This window comes from Berghia stephanieae, chromosome 3 (genome assembly GCF_034508935.2).
Source record: "Berghia stephanieae isolate SIO BIC M18660-M18661 chromosome 3, UCSD_Bste_1.3, whole genome shotgun sequence".
In the NCBI taxonomy this organism is placed as follows: Eukaryota; Metazoa; Mollusca; class Gastropoda; order Nudibranchia; family Aeolidiidae; genus Berghia; species Berghia stephanieae.
In genome coordinates this window covers 52,904,037-52,916,203 of record NC_088362.1, presented here as the reverse complement: position 1 = coordinate 52,916,203, position 12,167 = coordinate 52,904,037, and the positions used below count along the sequence as shown (strand labels likewise).

Below are 12,167 nucleotides of genomic sequence, written 5' to 3'. Positions count from 1 at the left end.
GCTACCGTTAGAAATGTCAGTCAAACCGGGACACATTAGACTATCCCCTATTTTGAAACAGATTTTTTAAAATGTTGTCCCATGAAATTTTCCGCCACAATCCTCCAATAACCCAGGCATCTCCCACAGTGTCTACTTCTGCGGATTCAGTGCTTTTTAATGCTGGTGCTGATGTTCCAGAGAGTGTACTCAATCCACCACAATTGTCTTTTTCAAATTTTATCTCCAGCTAGCCTTCTGAGATTTTTATACAGCACAATATCCACAAATTGTGCTCAAGGCACTTAACGTTCTTGTTTAGTTTCCTAGATAAAGACAACATTGTTCCCAGACAGATACTCATTTTACACACGAGCATGATGAGAAAATGTAAAGAAAGAACCTTTTCCAAATACTCAACTTTGAACAACTAGCAACAAGTCGAAGGCATCAAATCAAACCACTAGAAAAATAAAGCTACAAAAATTCTGCCCTTTCTTGTTTTTGTCATTCCACCTTATCCTGAGTAACTTTGTTTTGCACTAAGTAATGAAATTTTCTCAGGTAAGCCTGGAATGCAATTTATATTCCACAGTCATACTATAGAACTGTCTTCAAAATCAAGTTGATGGCCTTAATTGAAATTCGTGCAATGTATATATTTTCCCTTCCACAGAATGGCAATGGGTCTGAAAAGTAGCATTTGGCTTCTCTATGTGTGATTTCACATCATCCCCCCCCCCCCCCCCCCACGCCTCCCTCAACGCTGTCATTACTACTTACTGAAGGGCATTGCATATTTTCACATTTATTAATCTCCATTCCTTTGAATGCTCTGTTCCTTCATATTGTGAGCTATTTTGTAGGATATTTACATCACAAAGTATGCTTTGTATCCATTCGTATCTATTCCGTATCGTGTCGAGATGATCCTGGTTAAAGTGGAAACAATGATATTTACGTAGAAGTAATTCTTTCATTCAGGAGAGTGAGGTTATGGTTAAGTAAAATGTGTAGAAGACCTGAATTTTGTGATCCTTTTCAACTTGATTTAAAAGCTCTGAATTTTTCGTCTGGGTCACCCCGACATAATAGCATCCTGCCACGTTGAGTCACGTGTGAGGTTAAAAATAGAAGGCTTCTTTCTTATTGTATTTTTTCTAAAATTTAGTTTGTGTTTTTGATGCCTGTTAAAATTCACCAATATCCTAGAAATAAACCGTTTCATTGAGAAACAACACATAACAAATAATAATAAAAAATCAAATCGATCTCAGAGTAATACATCACAATGATAATCTTTATTCTCCATATATCGAGGTAACAATCAATGCACCTAGCGTAATTCAGCTGATTTGTTACTCTATACAATATGAATAGGTTGTATTCAAATAAAAAATAAATTCATATTAGTGAGAAACAAGGGACGCAATTCATTACATTACATCCTCAAGTCCCTTACACCAGAGTTGCATATAATTATAAAATAAAATTATAACTATAAATTAAATGGTATGTACCTCGATTAGTATTTATTTATTTCAAACCAAATGATAATTTATCCGTCCACACACATCTACTCAATATAATATAATGTGTATATTAATATCGTAGACATATGTAAGTAAATGCTATAATTAATGCTTTTTTATTCTCTCGTAACATAATAAAAACAAATTATTATCTTTATGTAGATTTCGAGACAGATTAAGCTAAAACATGTTTGAGTAAAACTTTCCTAACTGGTGTAGATGACTATCTTTACCAATTTTAGATTTTGATATAAGAAATACTTCTCGTTATATCGTTAAATCTTGTAAAACAATATTAGCATAAAATACAGAAATACACTAAAAACACATTTTTAAAATGATTGCATTCTACTCTACACAAAATTTGGTAACATAATAAAAGTGGTTCTACATAGATCGATTCAAACAATCTTGTATATCATTTTCATTTGTAAAGTAAAGTCATAGAAACAAATATACGAGATGAAGAATAACAATCCAAAATAAACCTGCAAAGCCTTTACAATCAAATACAAAGAGGAAATTCAATTTAACGAGATAATACTGTTGATATCACAGAAAACTTGTAAGTGTTTAAAAATATGTGTAGGAAAATATAACATTCAAGTTTACAATAATTCATTCATTCTCCGTTAAGGATTTAAAATTCAATTACCACTGGTAACAAAAAACAAACAAACAAAAAAAAACAAAAAACAACAACAATACAACATAGATAGATAAAGCATATTACCAACAAAATAACATTCATTCATAATCAACACCTATCTTTCTATTCTTATCTCACTAAAACAAAATACAAAGGGGTGTATTAATTTTTTTCAAAAGCAAAATAAAAAAAGACGTTATCTAATAATGATAATAACAGTCAGCAATTCATTCTCCCTTTTTTTTTTTATTTACATCAAAATTTATAAATCATAAGTTAAATCTTTCCAGGCACTGGATTTTAATACAATCCCCGAACAGAGAGCTGAACTATGTAGCTCTTTTCTTTTAAAGCATGAGAAAAAAATCGTTAAGTTATACAGGGTTTCAATACGCACTGGGAAGGGGGGGGGGGGGGGGGGGGGGGGGAGGGGTATCCTTCTGAGATGATAGCATTATGGTGTTGCATTCAGACGTTTTACGAAGGCCAACTTTTTATTGTGATAATATTAAAAATGAATACCAAAGGATCTTGATATAAAAATTATATTAGTCCAACATTCCATTGTAACTCAGACATAAATTCCAATATCTGAATATTAGTCTAAAGTCGAAAGTCTTCAGATAAAAGATATTTCATAAGACCAGTACTTACAATCCCCAACAATTAGTTTTAAAAATCCAAGTTTTGACTTCGATGCCTACCACTTCAAACCATTATTCTGGAACCAGGGATGTAACGAGATTCACTCCAGATGTTTGTCTCTCCACAATTATGGACCCGTCGCTTACATTGTCTGCATCGGTTGTATTGGTCACACTGTTCGTGTAGTAGAATACCGGAGTCCAGGGACCTGAGCCTGTCTTCTAGCTCTCTTGCTCTTTTCTCTTCTGCCATCTTCTGCCAATTGGTTTCCAGACGTCTTCGGGAATCAAACCTGACTTGATGCTTGAAGGATCTCTCGTCCACCAAACTGCAAAGTAAACAAATACCGATTTGTGAATCGCTATCCACAACAACAACAAAAAAAACATGAGCATTTAAATAGCGCAATATCCACTAAATATACTCAAAGCACGATACAAGGGGTCCCTAGCCAAAGGCAACACCAAACATGTAGGACGAAAAGGATGCATGTTAGACAATATTACAATTTTTTCCCACAGAGACAACGCAGTTAACAGCCAGGGGTCTCATTTTATACTCGAGTATGGTGAGAGAATGTGAGTAAAGAGCTTTTTTCAACGACTCAACTATGCGCCATTCAAAGCAGGACTCAAGCCCAGGACCATCCAATCCACAAAACTACATAGTCTCACAATATATTATAATAAACAATTATGGACAATATATTACATCTTTCTACTACAACACTGGGCCCATAACAATTTGAAGTATCACACCAAGACGTTGATCGAAAGTAATAAACCTAAATCACTTAAATAAGAATACAACTGAAAGAATAAACTTTTTTTGGTGATTAGCCTTCTATCTCAATTATACTGTATGGGTTGTACAAACATAATATCCATAATTTAACAACACTTACTCCTTCTTGGCTCTGTCCAAGACGTCCTCCTCTTTCTGCTGTTCTGCAAGTCTCGCTAAAATGGCGTCCCTCTTCTTTTGTTCCACCAGACCTTGCTGCTCTTGGTACAAATTGTATGCCCGGCGTCTTCTCTCAGCCATCTTCTCATTGGTCATGTCGTTTTTGCCAAATATTTCATTGTCAGGTTCTCTCTCAGGCATTGGCAGAGGTTTGAATCGTAGCTGTTCAACAAGAAGAACGAAAAAAGAACGTAAATAAAAATCTGCGTCTTTAAAGAATTGTTATTATCCTAATCTTTGTTGTAGACAATAATATAGTGTTAGCATTTCATCTACCTCGGTTTTTGCTTGATCCCCCTTCCCCTCCCTACTCTCCCAAGCCTCAAACTGGTATTCTGTCAGGAGTGAACCAAACACCAAATATGAAATTTCAGGCCAGAATGATCAACACTAATATACAATTTTGTTATTTTGATTTTAACGAAATGAAATCATTATGTTTAATAAAATATATAACCTAAAATGATATTTCATAATTTAAACTGGAAACTCAATTTTCAGCCTTTGTTTATTTTAACATAATATTGATTTTGGGCGATTAGTTATATTTATACCTAAAGGTGTGATGTTCAATTCAGAACTTAAGTAAGATGGAGTTTAAAAAGCGTTTTTTTTCTCTTTCAGCCACTTTTCAACATGCTTCATTGAAATGCATTGGTCAAATGTCTACGGAAAATAAGGATTTAAAATAAAACATTCAATTCATCTGATAATTGCTACAATCATTTTCAGATTTTAATCTTCCGCTACGGAGGCAAGACCTAATTTTTAAAAAAATATTTCAAGACTGTATGGTGACACATGTAAAACACATGAACAGGCTTTTCCATAGGTCGTTATATCGCAAAGGCCTTTCCAGTGCTAATTAAGTAAAGGATTTTCAAAATATTTTTCATGACAATATAAATAACATTTTGACTCCATATTTTTCCCTTTCCCCTTTCATTTTACTTACCTGTGCCTCTAAAGCTTTTTTGTAAGTCTCTGTACCTTCTGCTTTGTCCTTCAAGTATTGTTCTCTTTGTAGCGCCAAACTGAATTATATAAAAGTATATTATGATAATTAATATTATTATTATTATCATTATTATTATTATTATTATTATTATTATTATTATTATTATTATTATTATTATTATTATTATTATTATTATTATTATTAGTAGTAGTAGTAGTAGTAGTAATAATAGTAGTAGTAGTAGTAGTAGTAGTACTACTAGTAGTAGTAGTAGTAGTAGTAGTAGTAGTAGTGGTAGTAGTAGTAGTAGTAGTATCATTGTTATTAATCCTGTAGAACCAAAATTCCACTTAATCCAGAAAAAGTCGCCTCTTGGAGAACACAATTTTTCCAACCCGATTCTGAATCTTGTGAATCTTCGTTTAATGACCACCTTCACCCATGAACAATAACATTGAGGTGAAAATTCAACAGTGATCTAGAAGCTCTGTAAATAAATTTAAAGTAGGTGGAGATGTAACTTCCGGCAGTAAACCGTTCCAATCTATGACGGTTCTGGGGTAAAATGAGAATTTTCTGAGGTCTTTGGTGGATTTCAGGGGGATGAAACTGTCCATGTGGGATGTCCTGGGTGTTCGTGTCGGTGTTTGAAGATCAGGATTTGATATCCTCACTAGGTTGCTCTTTATCTTATACATCATGGTCAGGCGTGCTATTTTCCTCCAAGTTTGGAGTGACTTCCATTCAAGTTGATCAATCATTTTGCATTTATTCTCCCTTTTCACAACCCACCCATTTCCACAAGCATTAGAATATAGTTCATATTTGTGGTAAGGCACCATCATTAAGACTTAAACAACTTTCTTGCAACAGCAAAAAGAAATAGAAAGTGCAGAGTTTTATAGGGGGAGGGGTGGAGCGATAGAATTTTAGAAAAAAGACCTTCAGTTTTGTTTTTGCTGGAGACAGTTTTGCATCAAAAACTTTCATTGTATGCTCTTTGTTTTTATTCTAAGTCCCAAATTTCAAATGTAAATATAAAATAATATATAAAGCAAAAATAAACATATTTATGTAGCATTATTAATTGCTATTTCCCATAATATCTAATTTCGTGTAAAACATTAATAAAACCTTACTCCTCAGCCAGTTGTACTTGTTCCAGTCTCTCCAAGAAAGCCTCATCGGTCTTCCTCTTATGTTTTGACGTTTCTTTTTCTTTGACCTGGACAATTGAGAACATAATATTGACAATTGGTTGGTGTAAATTAAACAATCTGAGATATTTGAAATTTTATCGATTTTGACAACAAGATTCAAGTTTTAAACTGCATCGAATTATGCATTTACAACCTCAATCTGTGTAAATGTTTCGAAGCCTTTTAAATTCGTGTTAGTTTGATGACATATAAGAGAGAGAGTGTGTGTGTGTGTGTGTGTGTGTGTGTGTGTGTGTGTGTGAGAAAAGAGAGAGAGAGAGAGAGAGAGAGAGAGATAGGTAGAAAGATAGATAGGTCGATCGATCGATAGATAGATAGATACATAGATAGAGAGCGGGGGAAAGTAAAGGAAGGGAATTTCAAATTAAATTATTGAAGCATAAATCAAAAGTAAATCACTCTTATGGTGCCACAGACACAATTTCGTAGTTTAAAAACAACAAACAAACGGATAAAAGAGACAAACCTGGGAATCCAACTGTGAAAGATATTCAACCTGTTTAGGAAGTCTGGATGGGGTCAAAGGTCGGCGGTTGAATAGATAAGCACGCTTTGGAAGACAAGAAAGGATGACAATAAATGTAAATGTTGAGAATAGGATGAATCCCTCATGCTGATGAAAAACATTGGCATTTATACAATTTATAAGTCGGTAAACCTTGTCAGACGTATGGGCAATCTATAGATGGAATGAAGTTAACGTCACTCGGGTCTTTGTTATTGTTTTATTATTATCCACGTTTATGAGTATTTCTCACGTTATTGTATTATCCAGACTATAAAAGTTCATGGTTACACAGAGTTTTGTGTGTTGGTCCGTTATACTTCCGGGTGGCAATTTTGTGAGCTTCTTAGCCAGGCGCATATTATCAAGAGACAGTGTGTCTGTTTGTGTGTGTGTGTGTGTGTGTGTGTGTGTGTTTGTGTGTGTATATTTGTGTGTGTGTATGTTAGTGATACTTTAAATTGGATATGCGCTATACAAGTGCTATATTATTATTATTATTATTATTATTTTTATTATTATTATTATTATTATTATTATTATTATTATTATTATTATTATTATTATTATTATTATTATTATTTTTATTATTATTATTATTTTCCCAATCGACTCAGGCATGAATGTGTACCTGGCTATAGAAAGTGACGGATATTGTAAGAATGCTAGTATTACAAAAAGGGACACTTGTACTGTAAGAAATGGGAATTTGGTCCATATGGCCTAGGTGGGTAGAGGGTTGGAAGGGGGGGGGGGGGGGGGGGTATTTCACATTGTGAAGGTCATTTTTTAAATTTGTTTTTAAGGGTTTTGCGGTACTTGCGACACATTTAGATCATTTCAGCGCCAGTAAAGAGGAAGAAAATGGGATAGTAAAAAAAATTATAGTTTTAGAATTAAAAGCACACAAGATACATATTAGGATAAAGGGGAATGGTACAAATGGGGAACAGATTTAGATTCCAAGTGCATACTATCATTGTGCATAGTTTAAGATCAACTTATATTCTCATCCAGCAAGAAGCACAGGATTCCTCTAAGAGGAACACACTCAAATGCTAACGTTATACATTCAAAACAACAAATATAAATAATACACAACGGAGACGATTATTTACAAGAAATAAAATATCATCTCTCAAAACTTTAACTATCTGTATATTTGACTGTTTCCCTCTCATTCAAGGACTCCGACAGAGAAAGGACAAAACTCAAGTAATCTTATTCCAAGTCAATGACAAATAGCAAGTTTTGAAAACATTCATTCATTCAAAGGTTTATTTTAGGCAAACATATGTATATATATTATATATATATATATATATATATATATATATATATATATATATATATATATATATATATATAAGCGACCCCCTGCCCACCACGGAATGTCAAAGGACCAACCACACCCAGTATAGCTCATTTAACATGGTAAAGCCGTAGAAATGTGTCAAATAGATGTGTATATTTATCTTTATTACGTAAATATTTTTCATCAAGTAAAATGCTGAAATTGAATAAATTATATAATATAAATATCCAGTTGAATTCCAACCGGTTTTTAATGTTATAATTATTTATAAATAGATACCTGAGGTTCTGTGTCTTTCATCTTCTTCCTCTCGTGCACAGCCTCGGCAACACCCAAGTTGAATGCCGACACTTTCTGTAAGTCATGGCGTCTTGCATACATCTTTTCCTGGAATAGGGAACAAATAGTGTAACGTCAAAATACTGATTCCAATCTCATTGGAAGTGTGAAACCAGTCCTCCGGAGGACTGGATACCTGCATTCATTGTACAACTGATCTCCTGGTTTCAGAGTGATGGCATCTTATTCACGTCAATAAAGGTCATCATACATCCTCACTCTTTTACGACCCGTAATCATAAGTATCCGCCTGAACATCCTGCCACTAAAATAGTTATGCCACCTTATGATTTAATGTGTAACCTATTCATGGCATAGTTATACTACCTTATGATTCAATATGTAACATATTCATTGTTAGTATTAGTCCTTCTGGTGACTGATTACAAACTTCCAATGAGTTTTTAATCAGAAGAGAAGGTGTGACGTCACGAATTCTACTTCCCGTTAGAAAATAATACAAACTGACTTGAAAACACGAGGTCGACTTAAGTTATTATTCCAATGTGACAACGTAAATCTCTCTCTCTCTCTCTCTCTCTCTCTCTCTCTCTCTCTCTCTCTCTCTCTCTCTCTCTCTCTCTCTCTCTCTCTCTCTCTCTCTCTCTCTCTCTTTCTTCAAGTACCAAGTCTGTGCCAGACATCGGTGATCATAGTACGTTTTTCATCCCTCTGATCGGATAATCTCAAAAAACTAATATAACTCTTCTCTTTCTTTGTCATCCAGCTGTTCAAACTATTCAAATATGTTTTTCTTGGTCTACCTTTACTCTTTTTACCTTCTATCTTTCCTGTGAGAGCAAGATGTTCAATACATTTATCTATGTCGATTTATGTGCCCTAAAAATTGCATTTTACGTAAATCATGTTTCATAATTATTTCACATGTCAATCTTAAGAAATGTCGGTGGCAGCTTCAACAAGTGATATTATTAGTATAATACCATTACATAAATTTGATTGGACATCTAAAAAAAAAACTCCTACTCTAGATCTTAACTCTTTCCTTACCCGCCATTTTCAAGATTTTCACCAAAACTTCACACCCAACTAACACAAAGATAGATTTTTTATCACTCAAACACAATAGTAGTAAGTTCTTGCGATAAATAATTTCTTTAGCAAAACCTGCTCTACAACACACTGTTCATTTCTCTTTCAATTTTATGATGTACAAGAGAAATTTGAATAAGAAAAATGTTGGTTGTATCGTAACGATTTTGACGATTTTCCTATAGCTGGTAAGGAGAGGGTTAAAATCTTCATTGATATCTGGTTTTCATAAAACGTAATTCAAACCTGTTTCTCAGGCTGTGTTAATTAAGTATTATTTTTTATAAATAAAAATAGGCTTTTTATCTTCAAGCAGTCTTCTTGTATTGGAATCATCTCCTTGGATTTTGATTGGCGGACGGATGTGTTACCATTACACCACCATGTGCGGCTATGTGGTCTAGTGGTATGACACACGCTTTCCGATCGGAAGGTCCTGGGTTCGAGCCTCGCTCGGTACATAGCAGAGTCCTTGGAAAAAGGCTCTTAACTCACATTCTGTCACCGTACTCAGGTGTAAAATGAGTACCTGGCCGTTAACAGCGTTGACTCTGTCCGAAAAAAAAAAAACTTGTAATATCACCTAACAGGCGTCATGTACCGTCCTACATTTTAAATGTTGCTGTTGGTCAGGGATCCCTTGTAAAGCGCTTTGAGCACGTTTGGTGGATATTGCGCTATATAAAAGCTCAATTTATTATTTTTTTTTTACAAAGGATATTCGGCTCCCCGATTTTTAACTATAAATCGAAATGAATTACCTGGTTTGCTAAAGTCTCCTCGGCGTCCTTCATAATCTGATACTGTTGTAGAAGCCTGTCCTCTTCTTCTTCCCTCTTCTTCCTCTCCTCAGTAAAAGATACTGGTACGTTCATGCGGGCCCTCTGGTGACACAGGTAGCACAGTTCCTGGCCCGCCGACGGGTGGCCGCACGCTGTGGCAGGGGGTGAGCAACCCTTGGATTTACCTCCAGATGCCTGGTGGCCGTTGTGAAGATTTTCCAGGCTACGAGAACGGTGTAAAGGTGCCAGTCTCGGAGGGGTCGGTGGTTTTAGTCTGTCGTGAAAAGAAAGGAGACGTTTAGAAGACGAAGAAGAAGAAGGAAGAAGAAGAAGAAGAAGAAGAAGAAGAAGAAGAAGAAGAAGAAGAAGAAGAAGAAATAGTAGTAGTAGTAGTAGTAGTAGTAGTAGTAGTAGTAGTTAGTAGTAGTAGTAGTAGTAGTAGTAGTAGTAGTAGTAGTAGTATAGTAGAGTAGGTAGTTGTAGTAGTGTAGTAGAATTAGCAGTTTTTGTTAGTAGTAGTATGTAGTAGTTAGTAGTTGAGTAGTAGTGTAGTAGTAGTAGTAGTAGTAGTATAGTAGTAGTAGCAGCAGCAGCAGCAGCAGCAGTAGTAGTAGTAGTAGTAGTAGTAGTAGTAGTAGTAGTAGTAGTAGTAGTAGTAGTAGTAGTAGTAGTAGTAGTAGTTTAAAACAATATATCTAGCATTTTCAATTACAATCCAAAGTACATACACCATTACATGAATGAAAGTGAAACGAGCGAATAATTGAATAAATAAATTAATTAATGAATAAATAATGTATTAATAAATATTTGTATTAATTAATAATGCATACATGAATGAAAGAATGATGGAATGGAATGAAGGTAATAAATGAATAAATGAATGAATGTATGCATGAATGAATGAATGAATGAATGAATGAATGAATGAATGAATATAGAACAAAGGAATAAATGAATGAATGAATAAGTACAACAGTTGTTTTTTAAAATTTATTTTCTGGGGGGGGGGGGGCGTTACTGTAAAGACCACTAATAGCTTACCCAGGCATCCCTTCCCCACTATGAGACATCCTCACAGCAGGACCACAGGCCATGCCCGATTTACGGCCGGATCCCATCATGTTGAGATCCTCTGTCAGGCTGATACCATTGGCTGTGGCCATGGGAAGAGTCTGGCGGACAGCCGATGTGGGTTTGACCTCTCCTAAAACAAAAGAACGAAGAATGAATAAGAAAAACATATCATAATATGTGAGTAATAAACAAAAATGAATATAACAGCTTCAAACCCCCTGCCCCCCCCCCCCCCCCCGAAAAAAAACAACAAAAAACACCAAAAAAACCCTCCAATAAATAATAAAAAATAATAATAATAAAAACAAAAGAAGAACAAATTACAAAACACGGGAACGTTTTGGGCTTAAAACCCTTCTTCAGCCAACTACAAAAAACAATGAAAACATAAATACATTGGTAAAAAAAAACAAAAACAGCCCGACGGAAGAGACATATGGGGCACGCCATTTTGTATTGAGATCTTGGAATCTAAACGATCCAATGAGTTTTATACAGCTTTTTAGCAGCTTAGTATCACTTTGACATAATAATATGTGATGGAATTTTGTGCAAACCTAAGTGGTGACATCGGCAACTTAACAGTACGTTGCCTTGAATTGTTACAAATTCAAGCAATGTTGAGTATGATCAGTTACTGGATGAGTGACCTAGTGTAAACAAGACACCGAGTAGGAAACGCTGAATACACATGCTATAAATAATGCGAATGGGAAAAAAATAGCCATAGGACACAGTGTCAGAAAAAAACACACCAAAGAGTAAATGATAGAACATAAAATACACGTTCTGCTATACGGCGCAAAATCAACCAGTGTGCTCGAAGCGTTTTACAGGGGGTGCCAAGGTATCAGCTGCACTTAACATATTGGACGAGCCTTGACGAAAGTAAGGTGCGTTTACATTTCCCCAACCCGAACGCCGACGTTGTCACCGGTCTGTTTTTCATCTTATACCTGAGTACGGTGAGAGAATGTGAGTAAAGAGCCTTTTAGGAGAACTTAATTTTGCGTAGCTCACAATAGGACTGGAACCCGGTTGGATCAGAGACACGTAAATCTTTTTATGTGGACCAAGCATAAACTGGTACTGTATGTACTCCTCTATGGTTGCGAGGCCTGGACCATGAATGCTGACACAGAAAGGAGAC

General features: G+C 35.0%; 1 protein-coding gene across 1 annotated transcript in view; it reads right to left on the bottom strand.

Moving 5' to 3' along the window:
- Positions 1 to 1,261: 1,261 nt before the first annotated feature.
- The window catches only part of LOC144967983 (coiled-coil domain-containing protein 81-like), a 25,624-nt gene continuing 14,718 nt past the window's right edge, over positions 1,262 to 12,167 (bottom strand). Inside the window, exons 7-14 of the mRNA XM_078905826.1 lie at positions 10,985 to 11,147; positions 9,920 to 10,214; positions 8,046 to 8,153; positions 6,413 to 6,496; positions 5,866 to 5,951; positions 4,724 to 4,802; positions 3,710 to 3,930; positions 1,262 to 3,133 (exon numbers count right to left, since the gene is read on the bottom strand). Of these exons, the coding sequence (XP_078761952.1) occupies positions 2,869 to 3,133; positions 3,710 to 3,930; positions 4,724 to 4,802; positions 5,866 to 5,951; positions 6,413 to 6,496; positions 8,046 to 8,153; positions 9,920 to 10,214; positions 10,985 to 11,147 (1,301 nt within the window). The 3' untranslated portion in view covers positions 1,262 to 2,868. The remainder of the gene's footprint in view (positions 3,134 to 3,709; positions 3,931 to 4,723; positions 4,803 to 5,865; positions 5,952 to 6,412; positions 6,497 to 8,045; positions 8,154 to 9,919; positions 10,215 to 10,984; positions 11,148 to 12,167) is intronic.